The sequence below is a fragment of the Filicampus tigris genome, chromosome 5, assembly GCF_054856515.1.
Source record: "Filicampus tigris isolate MCC_2025a chromosome 5, RoL_Ftig_1.0, whole genome shotgun sequence".
In the NCBI taxonomy this organism is placed as follows: Eukaryota; Metazoa; Chordata; class Actinopteri; order Syngnathiformes; family Syngnathidae; genus Filicampus; species Filicampus tigris.
In genome coordinates this window covers 21,860,001-21,873,167 of record NC_141221.1, presented here as the reverse complement: position 1 = coordinate 21,873,167, position 13,167 = coordinate 21,860,001, and the positions used below count along the sequence as shown (strand labels likewise).

At 40.7% G+C, this 13,167-nt stretch overlaps 1 protein-coding gene across 3 annotated transcripts in view; it reads left to right on the top strand.

Moving 5' to 3' along the window:
* Window positions 1–13,167, top strand: part of LOC147147770 (uncharacterized) — a 39,140-nt gene that overhangs the window by 12,424 nt on the left and 13,549 nt on the right. For all 3 annotated transcript variants that reach the window (XM_086029838.1, XM_086029839.1, XM_086029837.1), the window contains exons 2-5: window positions 4,167–5,101; window positions 9,341–9,392; window positions 9,678–9,801; window positions 12,432–12,574. In XM_086029838.1, coding sequence (XP_085885964.1) covers window positions 4,167–5,101; window positions 9,341–9,392; window positions 9,678–9,801; window positions 12,432–12,574 — 1,254 coding nt within the window. The remainder of the gene's footprint in view (window positions 1–4,166; window positions 5,102–9,340; window positions 9,393–9,677; window positions 9,802–12,431; window positions 12,575–13,167) is intronic.

Here is a 13,167-nt window from a genome sequence, read left to right as displayed (position 1 = left end):
TTGGATCAATAAATACATTCTTTTATGAGCCCTATCACTGATCACATTTGTTTCTCCTGCTTTCAATATGTGCTGATGCAAAATGAAATTGTAAAAACAATACCACTTGTCAAGGCCCTCCTATATAAACAGCAACTAATCTGATGTTTCACTTTACAAGTCAAGTCATTTTAGAGAATTGTTTTCAGTTGATCTGCTTCTGTCCAGAGGAGCCCATCAGTGGCACAACTGGGGCGCAATGACCTGTTGTTTCTTATGTAAACTTTCAGCTTGCCTTCGACCGATTAGCATCACTTCATTAAAATATTATCGCTCACCAAAACGGCACTGCGGCCCATTGTTGTGCCATGAGAAAAGGCATCTTTGAATAATTAGCGGCCCGCCAGTGGAGCGGCCTGTGATGTAACAGAACTAAGATGTTTGGCATTATAAGAATGTCCCATTTCCATTGGACACTGTGGCACTCTGGGGCCCCTTCATGTGTAGTCTACCATGCACATCCCAGTGCAGGGGACCTCCCAGCTGCCCTATCACGGTGGGAGAGACAGTACATTCTCTTGAACACTTAATTTGCATTTTTAACCTCTTTTAAAGATACACTTATATCCAGCATATGTTGCTTACTAAGTACTAAAAGATAATTCTATAGAATAAATAACGAGAGATTGTGTAATTCTGCTTTAGAATGAAACCTCTATACTCCTCCTCCTGACATATTGTGAATCGGTTCACCTCATTGCGCAACCCGTCTACAAAGACTCCAAGCCCCAAATCGGCTTATAGTTCAATGCAAATGGCTTTTTTGGCATGACTGCATAGATTGTTACCAATGCAATAACACTGGAAATTCTCAATCAAAGTAAGTGTAACTTAGATTTAAAAATTACAAACAAATTGCTGCCCAGAGTATGATTTTCAGAAATGGGGTAACATGGGCATGGAGGGAAATAGCTTGCTTCCACCCAGCAGTACATCCTTGTCATGTCTGCCCAAACAAACACAATGTCTCTTTGTAATTTTTGCTGAAATTACAACTCTAAGGCAGGCACTCTTAAGGTGCATCTGCGCTCCCTGCTAAAAAAGTTAGTCTGGACCCCTTAAATATTGATTACAATTTCCACACTTGTCACTGTTCGGTTGGTGAGATGAAGTTTTAAAAGTGACTTTGTGTGTCTTAAAGCTAAGTGTTTGAGTATAGTAACCTAAGCATGACTGTTTACCTAATAGCCCCCGAACCCCAACTCCCCCCACCCAACCCAACCAAATACGTGGGTTCAACTCAGCCTCAGTTACTCAGTTACCCGGCTACACGCTGGAGTGCTAGTGAGTGGGCAGTGCAAGTGCAGCATGTCGTGCTCTAATGCAATTACCCTCAAATGTCAATTACTAAAGTTATTCACTGAGAGAACTTTCAATTAGAGGAGGAAGTTGATATTATTGATATATTTTCCTCAGTACCTTCAGTGTGGTTATGAAACACTTTCATACCTAGTATGTTTGTTGTTTACCTAGTATGTCTAGGTTCATTATTCAATTTCACTCTGAAATAACCTATTATTTTTGTAGCATTTGACTGAATGTGATAGGAGAGTATCCTACACAAGGTTATCTTATTACTTCCGTTAGCTTCATGTCACAATACAATAAAAGTAGTAATAATTCAGTGAGTGAGTCTGTTCCATTTGCAGTTTTATGTATGCATTCCATAACACTACCTCAACTGTGTTAGGAATATGAGATGCTCTGGGTTATGAACTGTTTATTTCCTTCTTCATACTTCTCTTTTCCCATCAACATCAAAATAACCTTGGTTTCATTTTTCCAACGGATATGATGTTTTTCTGTGGAAATCTAATCTGTTTACTGTATCTGTCCTTGATTGTTAACAGTGGTTTGCACCTTATTGTACACACTCTTGACAATTTTGTACCTACCTTCTCTAGAACATCATTGCATTCGGTTGATGTCGTGAAGCGAGCCACAGCTAAGGTTTTTATCCTCGCTTTAGGATTTACCGTACCAGTCAAACGTTTTGACACAGTAGTAGCTGTTAGGTGTGGCCACCGCTTATCTGTGGTCAGGTGGCGGCGTCAGCATTTTTAGCAGGGAAGCCCAGACTTCCCTGTCCCTAGCCACGTCATTCAACTCTTCCGAGGCCTCCCCAGGCCAGCCGAGATACAGAATCTCTAAAATACTGTATGTTTAAAGACTGTTCAAACCAAAGCGTGGAGCACGGAAGGGAAAACTCCCGCCAAGAAACAGACAACACAAGCGGAATTATGTTACGTTGTTTTAGATATAACAAATGGGGCCTGGTGGAAGGCAATCCCGGAGTCCATTGCGCTGAACATAGTCAAAGACACGGTGGCCTTTTATACATTGCAGAAGCAGTCATTTACATGTATACAGTGACTGATGCACTTCAATGGTGGTTGCAACTGTTGTGATAAATTGCATACAGTATGTACTATAACTTATCCAGATGCATTCAAGGGGAACTAAACCTCCAATTCTATTGAAGCAATAATGTGTTGTATGCGCCAGCATTTGTAAAAACCCATTACTCAGATTAACATTGTGTTTGTGGAATAAGAATTAAACAGAATAGTTCATCTACATAAGGCCAGTGCCATGTTGGGCGAAATAATTTTCAGGAGCAAACTGGGAGTGAAGTTGAAGTGCAAGTAGAGCATTGCCTGCTAATACAGCTGGCTATTAAATTGTCTCGACTAAGGGACTGTTGAGAGCAATGGAATTAATCCTCCGACCCTGTGTACACCATACATGAGAGAAAGCATGTAACTGCCATTAAAGAATGTATAGTGAAGAATAAAAGTGTTGTCCATCAACTTGTTGAAATGAAAGATTTGCAAAAAGACATCCAGATCGGCTCGCGATTCGGTGAGTACATGGTTTATTATGTACTGGTAGCTTTTGTACATGTAATGTAATCAAATATGTAGCTTGCTGAATATTTACTAACTGCATAATTTTCTTAGTAAATAAAGCAGGCAGGAATTGGTGAACATTCGCCACATTCTCGCGAATTCCAAAGAGTGAAAAGACCTTAAAATGGCACCCCCTGGTAAGCGATTGGTTGTAACATACACTGTAAATATAATAAATATGAGGTACTTTGTATATGTAAGTAAAAGGCAGCTTATAAAGGAATATGCACATTTTTTACATCTTTGGTCTAGTTCCACTTTAAATACTCAATCTGAGTTTATTCCCATCAAGTTACATTTTATTGTATTTAATTAATTTCAAGATTCATAATTTGAGATTTGTGTGTGGTCCTGTTGCACTCTTTCTCGCTCACCAACACAAATGATGTTCTCAAACTGGTTTAATATTCCTTGAGCCCAGTCTAAATCGCATATTGTTTGTTACCTGTCTGGTATTGGTGTTTGCCAATCTGGGTCATTCCCACAGACCAAAAGCGAGGATAACGCAAGAACTCATAAACACAAGGTCTCCTACAAAGGTCTGATGTTTTGTTCCCTGGCCCAGCCACACATCTGCCTCTGCTTAGGCCCCAGGTCCCCCTCCAGCCCCAACCACCTGTGAAGAATTACAGCCAGTGTGTTTAAAAAAAAAAAAAAAAAAAAAAAAAATCTCCCCTCGGGTCACCCAAGAAACCCACATGAGCAAAACACTTAATATAAAGGCAGAAGAACAGAGTTGAATAGTTCAGTTCCAAGCTGCTATATATTAGGAAACTATTAGACTTCAATCAAGGGTATTATTTGATGATATATAACCTGGTTATTTGTACCGTCGACATTGAGAACTTAATAACACCGTGGCCAATATTGGAAAAACATGACTTTTAGGATGGTGCTATAGCCAACATGCTTAAGATTAATGGGGTAGGTGTCGTTTACTTAAAAGACCTCTGTTTGTGTACATCAATAATCAAATCTCCAAGGCCAGAACAAGTGATTTTCTGATTTAATCCATGTTAGCTTGATTCATTAATGTAGAGACAGAAAATGGCTTGCAATACAGTTAGAAATTAGAGAGAGGTACCAATCTAAAAGTTTAATTATAGTTAGCGCAATATTAACCGCAGTGCTTCAAAATGTGTTCCAAGTTGCTTAATAGACATCTCAGAACTAGCCAACATTAGGGAAGAGTTTTGATTCTCATACTTTGTTTTGCAGGTTTACTTTGACTGTGGTGCCAAGGTGGATGTGGTGGACGGACAAGGACTAATACTGTCCCCTGGCTTCCCTTACAACTACTCTTCTGGGACCCACTGTGTTTGGCAGTTCTTTGTACCTGTGGATTATCAGCTTATTCTTGAGATATTTGACTTTGACGTGTTTGAAAGCCATGGATCTTCTGCACAGTACTCAGTCCTTTCTAGTTATGAGGAGGACGATGGAGATGATTTGACTTATGCCCCTAACAGTTTTTCATTGGATGAGCCTTCATCAGAAGATCTTGACCAGATTGATCAGAGGAATGTCCCAAAGATCCAACAGACCTCTCAAGCCAGCGAGGTGGAGCCGGGGGTGGTCCACGAACTGTCAACAAAAGTCTCAAATTCGGCCAAAAGATCTATAGCTCGTTCCTCTGGTCTTACATCGCCACCCACCGCTTCCCTTCTCCTTCCTGGAGCCGTGTTGAATACTGACAAGGCTATCAACACGGCCTCCTCTTCCCGCCTTGGGATGGACTTCAACCCTAGTTCCATCCCAAGCATGACTATGGCTTTGCCCCAAACCACCGACACTCCACCTGTGAGCCCTGAAACGCAGCAGTCAGGGCTTGATGCCTGTCCCCATGATGTTCTCTATATCTCAGATCTCATCACCTTTTCGTCAAGGTTCTGTGGGTCAAACCGACCTCCAAGCAGTCAGCTGGTGTTTGGTTCCAGTCAGGAGATGGTGGAGGTAATCATGGAGCTCATCACAACCACTCACTGGGGCCGGGGCTTTGCCCTTCTCTTCCACTACAACAATCTGACCAAGCCAGGTGGCGAACGGAGAAGCTTTGTTTCCCCGTCTGCCAAGGTAGACTCTCTACTGGCTGCTGTGAGTGGAGCTGCCTTCTTCGCTTTGATACTTATCAGTGTTCTCTGCGTCATATTCAGGTAAAGCACATTTAGAACACATGATTCCTACATAAGTGAAATGCCCCTTGACCTTTTTTGTCCAGTGATGCCAGTTTTATCAGTAAATGATATTTGCCTCCGCTTTCACATACCTTATTTTCCAGACTATAAGGCGTGCTTTTATATAAGTTGGACCCACTCGATTTAAAAAAAAAAAAGAAAAGATGAAAAAAACATTTATAAGCAGCACCTTTCTATGTTGAAAAATAGGGCCCGTGCATGGCACATCATCGCTGAGGTCGCTACCGGGGCCGGCCATTTTGTCTTCTGTCGACTGAAAATGACATCACAACTGCTCACAACGACCAATCACGGCTGACCTGTTTTCTGAATCTGAACCATGATTGGTCGTTGTGAGCAGTTGTGATGTCATTTTCAGTCGACAGAAGACAAAATGGCCGCCCCCAGAGATGGCTAAAAACGAGTGCATTTTGCTGCTTAACTATATTCCACAAACGCAAAATTAATCAGAATGCCATGTTTCAAATAGTGGGCCTGCTGGGAACATATTCTTGAAAAAAATATGTTTGGGTTGACTTCCGCTTTAAGTATACAGTAGGGGTGGAACGGTTTTTGAAAAACGTCCAAACCGATCGGTTCGATAATTTTGGTTCAGTTCCCAACGGAACATATAGGCGCACGCACCTCTTTTTTTACTGGGAGCGGCAGAGCTTTCTCTGTCTGTGCTTACTAGTGAGAGAGAGCAGCAGCAGTGTAGCAAAAAGGACAAGCAGGGGGAATACGGAAGGGGAAGCGGTGGTGTGGGCTGTGGGGGATTTCATATGTAAACTCGCAGAAGAGGATCCCAGCGTGGAAGCTCGCTTCTCCCACTTTAGCCTTCTCAAACTGACAACAGTCGTGTGCTGTAAGACGACCAGATAAATATCATTTTATTTCTTGGACCGGGCGAGACGTCACACTAGAACCAGACCCCGCTCAATCGTCGCATGCTTCCGTCAAGATTCAGTCCACTGGCGCAGGTCCGTCCTGGAGGCGGGGAAAGCTGTCAAAGTCATGTCGAAGGAGGCATATTATGTGAATGTGTGTTTGTTCTCTGCTCAGAAAAGGCAAAAAAAATATCGTAGCTCCACTGGAGAGCAACTGAAATATCCGAATCTATGTTCCTTTTTTCGCCATTTTGTTTGTTTCTTTTTGCACACCGCCTCCAGTCTGCCATTATAAAAAAAAAAACCTCAAAAGTGAGCCGTGATTGGTCGTTACCTGATCCCTGAGCGACTGTGATGTCGTTTGTGGAATAAGTGGTAATCCACTCGTTTTTAGCCATCTCTGGGGGCGGCCATTTTGTCTTCTGTTGAGTGAAAATGACATCACAACTGCTCACAATGACCAATCACGGCTCAGATTCAGAAAACAGGTCAGCCGTGATTGGTCGTTGTTAGCAGTGTTGATGTCATTTTCAGTCGCTAGCAAGTGTCAAAATGGCCACGACCTGAGATGGATAAAAACCGGTGAATTTTGCCGCTTAATTCATATTCCGCAAACGCAATATTAATCAGCATATTGTGTTTACACTTGTGGGGCCACCTAGAACATATTATTGTAAAGTTTTTTTTGTTTACTTCCCCTTTGAGCTCTGTATTGCAGACTGACCGTTCTGCCTTTTGTCAGAAATATTGAAAATGTACTGGTATAATAGTAAATCCTCAACCTAGAACATACACAGGCAAAAATGTTTTATGTTGACTCAGCTGGAAGTCCCAGTTCGTGATGCGGTGACCTTTGACGATTAGTTCGGTTTGGCAGCAACTGTGCGGCTCCCTTGATGTGAAACATTCTCCCTATAGTCAGTGGGGCATTCAAGGTACAGCACCTGGCCTCAATTCCTGCACACAAAAGAGAGGCTGCCTGAAACTGAATGGGCGGGAAAGTGGGGTGAAAAAGGCACAACGGGGGGAAAGAAAACTCTGTGTGCTTTGAATTTGGTGCCAGTAGCATTGTCATACAGTCACGGGCTATAATTTACTAGCTTTGTCATCGCAGGAGACAATAAACACAAACTCTGGGAGTGTAGTGATTTGTAATACTATCTGTTTGTTTGAAGACGATGGCTGTTTCGCCCTCCTGAGGTAGAGAGTTATGTCAGCATCTTGAAAACAACTTTTGGTGCATCTGTGCATCTTAGGGCCTGATTTGATAAGATCGCAAATAGCGGGTGATTAAACCACATGTTCACTTACGCAGGCTGTTGGCAACTAGTGTAAAAAGTGATGGAGACCTCAGTACTTAAAAGGGCATTTTGCATTTTAGGCAGCTCTCATGGTTTTCACCATGGAACATTTGGGTGAACACTGGAAGTCCAAAATGAAGTTTGAAGTGATGGAGTTGGACGTGGCAAAGAACTGATTTACAGAAGCTGCCGGTAAATGAAGACAGCAACGGCTTAAAAGCCGTGCTTTTTTTGATTGAACTCATCTTTCGTGGCTGGCAATTCGATGTATCTGCCCATGTTGTGTAGGATTGCATTTAAAACTTGGGACAGTATACCCACGAAACTGCTCCGGGAGACGCCAACACCAATTGTCACAGTGCACTGAAATGACCAGGATGCACGAATGCAAAGTTGAAAGGAAGGTGACATGGCATGACTCCTTCTTGTGACTGGCTAAGTCGTCCTTTAGACATGGTGCCGGCGCGCCCGGTTTAGCTCCTTAAGGACCGTGAGTAGTCTGTGGGCTTGTTCTAAAAATAGCTCACCAGGAATGGAACATTGTGACTGCTATAGAGGTGATCATTTGAAAATGTAAACATGCAGAGGGATTCATAGAAAATAAATTGATGCATATTGATATTTATCAGTTTCCTCGTTAATTTATCCTTGAAATATTGTGAGAAATCATTACCATGATCAGTGTCTTCGCATAGAGAAATGTCATTGATTTTTATTATTAACATGATCAGAGGTAATCTGAGCAAATTTATTTCTGAAGTGAGTATCAAACTGGTAGCCCTCCGCAATAATCAGCATGCATGAATTGCATCTGTTTCAAAAAGGTGGGTGACTCCTGCCTTAGATCATTCAGAAGCTCCAGAATAGCATTAAATCAATAATCGATATGTCTCGATAAGTTTTGTTGGCATTTCAAGAATGTTTACTTGAGCGGAAAAGTATCCACACGTCTTTCATTTGATTGTTTCAGATGTTCTTTTCATCCATCCATCCATCCATTCTCTGTACCACATTTCCTTTGGGCGAGAGGCAGAGAACACCCTGAACTTATCGACAGCCAATCGCAGATGTGCTATTGAAAGACACAAAATCAGCCGTTGCCATCCGTATCAAGTTTGATCAATTTCAATGCGTATGCTAAATGGAACAATTACACTCCTTCCACAACACACAAAACTAATCAGCTTCCACATTTGTTTGCGTGCTCAGTCAAGTTTGCACCCGTTTTTGAGCACGCAAACCTTGAGTAAATCAGGGCCGTAGTGTTTAATCTGTCAGGTAACTCCTCAGGTTCAAAGTATTTATGACAAGGAAATTGAAAGCACATGCCCAATGAAAGTGAAACCGCAATTAACAGTAACAACCCAAGTTATTTGCAAGCCAGGAAATGCATGATCGTGAAACTTTAAGCCCATGAGCAGCCTCAGCGGCAGCCTTTTCCACTTGAGGTGTTCCGTATGATTTTAAACGACTTCCCACAAATCAGTACAACATGATGAGAGAGGCGAGGTCTTGAATGTTGAAAAGTAGTGCTGAGTTTAACTCCCAAGGTCCCCTCTGGTTTAAAAAAAAAACAGTCAAAGGTGGGAGAGGGTCGCAGCAGGCGTTCCCCTCACTTGGCCGGTGTTTGGTAATGGGCTCATTCAGCTGTAAGAGCAATTTTTAATAAGTGGGTACTTGCTCAAATATTTCAGCATGCTTCATTGGCTCATTTGGAGTTAAGAAAGGGATGGAAACGCAACTGAAAATGGGTGAATAGATGAGCAGTTATGATGACAATGTTATTGAAAATACCACATTAAAGTTAGTGGTTACCTTAGATACTGTAAGTGTATTAAGTGCTTACTTAAATACTGTATCTGCTATTCATTAAACAACAACAAAACAGTGGTGTACGGAATCTCATTTTCCTCATTGAAAGCCTTGCAAATGGTTACAAACACACAAAAAGGCAAATAAAATGCAAAAAAAACCCCTTGAAATTGAATGAAAATGCTACTTTTTTATTTAAAAAAATTTTTTTTTTACAGACCCAAACTGTGTCTAAAAAGGGAGAGCTCCTGCGCATCCACCAGCACTGAGGTACAAACACAACTCTACACTCTTTCCTGTTGCTTTAGCAAGGTCTGTTGAACTCAACCACAACAACACCGAAAATCTCTAACAGAAAACTTAGAGGGGTCATGCAAATAGTTGCCACATTTTCTTTTTAGACATGTAATTTGTAATACACCCACATGGTCACTTTGAATATTCAAAACCAAACAGGTACTCGAGAAGGGATATTATGTTGTGTTACCACATAAAAAAAAGCACTGCTGCTGTCCAGTTTGGGGTTTGAGCTTGACTTGTCGTGTTGTGCTGTAGGTGCCAGAGGAAGTACAGAACACTAGGGCGGAGGTAAGTGAGCTCCAACCGATGGCTGAGAGTCAGAACAACCAGGAGGTTATCAGGGATCAGGAAAACAACAAGTACAGCCCACCGCACACAGGTGAGAAGGCCCAGCATTGGACATATCCGACTTCATTAAAAATAATAAAAACGATAACACATTTCAATCAATTCTGTCTTTAAAAATGACAGTAGCTTTAATCTGTTAAAAAAAATCACAGAGATATGATATGGCAACGTCACTGGAACATCTTCGAATTAATCACACTATAGGGAATTGAACTTTCACATGGCTTTATGTTCAGTGTTAGATTCCTGCTAATTTGCTTATCTTGGACAGCACAGTGAGCTGGTGGTGAGCATGTCTTCAGATTTCCACATTCAAAAAACATACATGTTAGGCATGCATGTTAATTGAAGACTAAATTGTTCATAGGTGAGAGTCTGAGTGTGAATGGTTGTTTGTTTGCATGTGTCCTGAGTGCACTCTGCCTCTCGTTCAAAAGTCAGATGGGATAGACCCTAATGAGGGCGAGCGCTATACAGAATTGATGGTAGAGTGAACAAACTCCTGGTCAAGTTTGAGATATTCTCAGTTTTGTGACATGGTAAAGTACACTGCTTAATGAAGCCGTAAAAGATTTACACTATAGTTCTAAACAGTTGCAGTTTGTCAATATAGCGGGCTAGGACGCCGCCGTCCCCCCCCAACTGAGTCACCTTGAAAAGAACAAAGCAAGATAATGAAAATGAAATATTATGAGTCTATAGAATGCAATTTCTGGAAAAAAATGCGTGTGAAGGCTGTGAGACTGAATAAGAAATTGTGGAATGTTTTGGAATGATACTGAATGATGTGCAATGATATTGAATGACCTAGAATGAAATCCAATGTTGGCCTATAATGAGCAGGACATTTCGAAGGTGGAACGGGGCTCATATATCTACATTTTTTTGACCAATTCAAGCCGCAGCATTGTCGTACAGTCACTTATACGGTGGCATTTATACGTTGTCTCACTTGAACATGTTTCGAGAGGAGAACGTAAATAGTGATTAAAAACTATTTCTTTCCGGCTGATCACATGTCGCGTCTCACATTAGTTTTTCAGTGTCCGGTAGCTTCCTTACCGTACTTTAGCCTCAGTCTGTTCTCGGTGTTCTCGATCGGTTTCAGGATATTGACAAAATAAATGTGGTCAAGAAATGTACAATTTTAGTCCACCTTTTTCATCCGTCTGGTCTGGATGTTTTTCTGTCGTGAAATTGTGAAGAATGATTGGAGGATTACAATGCTTTGCAATGGTGTTTATTTTATTTTATGACACAAATATTCAAGCCTATAAATTCCATTAGAGCAGTTAAACATGGCACAAAGTGCACCTGTCGTTTTGTCACCTGGCCTTTTAAACAATGCCTGCAGGATTTACGATGTACAGTTAGGCATACACACATGTTCTGTCAAACAAAACGCTTGTTATTTGGTAACCTCTTATTTTTTACACTTGATTTTCACGCATGCGCAGATGAGATCCGCAAGTGGCTTATTCGTGGCTAACAAAGCGTTTAGCTTCCACACATCCCAGATGCGCAAACTGTGCTAGCAGCGTTATCAGCACCTCATTCGGCATTTCTTCTGGTCAGTGTTTGATTTGATTTGGTTTAAATTTGATGTCTTCCTTATGTGCCGTGGACATTCATTGATGATATGAAACAAAAAAACAAAAGTGTGGGATACAAGGACTCTCAAACCCAGATTGGTCCATAGTCAATGTTCCATAGCCAATTTTTTTTTTCCAAACTGCTTTGTCAATTGAATGATCTTCAAGTGAGTCAAGTAGTGAGCTATGGTTTTGGTGTATGTACCCGGTACATGAAAATAATGTGAATGGTGAATAGGTAGATGGAAAGAAAGGAACATTTTAACCAGTAGTTGGACGTTGAATTTACAATTGATAAAAATACGTGAGTAAATTGAAACTAAATCATTTCACACCGGTGTTGAAAAGAAAAGCGATCACAAGCCCATTACTTTGAAGTAATAAGTAGAACAACAGATTTTTTTTTTTTTTTTTTTTTTTTTGCTGCATTTTGCTGTGCCAGTATATCAGTGGTCAAGTTTTTTATGTTCAATATATTTTTATTTATATATAAACCAGAGTGTCTTCATGTTTTCTGCTACTCCTCTTCAGTATTAACATCAGTGGAGTAAATCTTGTTCCACATGCACATATATTGTCCTTATTAAGAATGGCATTTTGTCATACATCTGGTCAGGAAATGTGCAGCCTTTGTGGCCCTCTAGTAGTGGTGATGAAAATGTGTGACCCCCTCCATCGGTTAAGTTGCCCATCCTTGCCCTAGACTGTTGAGCTACTGAAGTTGCACACCAAGCAAGACTGGCAAAGAATTCCACTTATAAAGCTTCAACAATTAGTGTCCTCCGTTCCTAAATGATGATTGAGTGTTGTTAAAAGGAAAGGTGATGTAACATAGTGGTAAGCATGCCCTTGTCTCGTCTCTTTTGCAACACTTTGCAGGCATCAAATTCAATGTCAGTCAACAATTGCCAAAAAACAAAAGTACATTACATATCTTGTCTTTGCAGTGTATACTGAATAAAGGGAAGGGATGAAAAAAAATGTCTTACTTTACCTAGAGAATTTTTTCTTAGTACAGGTGGTATTATATTTTTACATCATTTTTGTTTTAACACTTTCCTTTCCTCAGTGAGTGTTGGTGGTGACACTTCCCAGAATACCGAATTGGACCTTTCCTCCAGCGGTTTAGCGGAGCTTGATTTTGGCCCAGATGAGGTGTTCATCATATCGTCAGCCCAGAGCCCAAATAGACCATCCTTCTCCCCACACACAGTAAGACCTACTTTCATAGCAGTATGGCTGCAACTAGGGCTGCCACAAACAATTATTTTACTAGTCGACTGTTAGTCAACTAATCGAATAGTATGAAAATCGCGGCAAACAGCAAGATGCTGCTCATATAATAACCATCATTCGCTTCCAGCTTGAATTCTTTATGTACAAACTAATCATGAAAGACAATTATTATAATAGAACATTCAACTTTGATTAAACTTTGCAACTGATACCATCATTCCTGACATGTTTAAAAATGAGGGAGCATCTTAAATTGACGGCGATATAAAGTATCGCCTTGATTTTTTTTTACTGTAATTGTTTAGTGCATTTTAAAATTGAACCAAAACTATACGCTATGCAGAGTTGCACTAATGTGTGTGAAATGATCTACAAATACAAAAAGAAATACTTTTACGTATGCATATTTCACTCTTCTTGGGCACCAAACATTTTTTTAATGTAGAAGGGAGTGAAATCTGAGGAGTAAATTGAGAAAATGCACAGTGCTAAAGAAAACTAAAATAAACACTTGTATTGGTTTTTAATTTTGTCTTAATTTAAAGTTTATCCTAAAGGTTTTGTTTTTC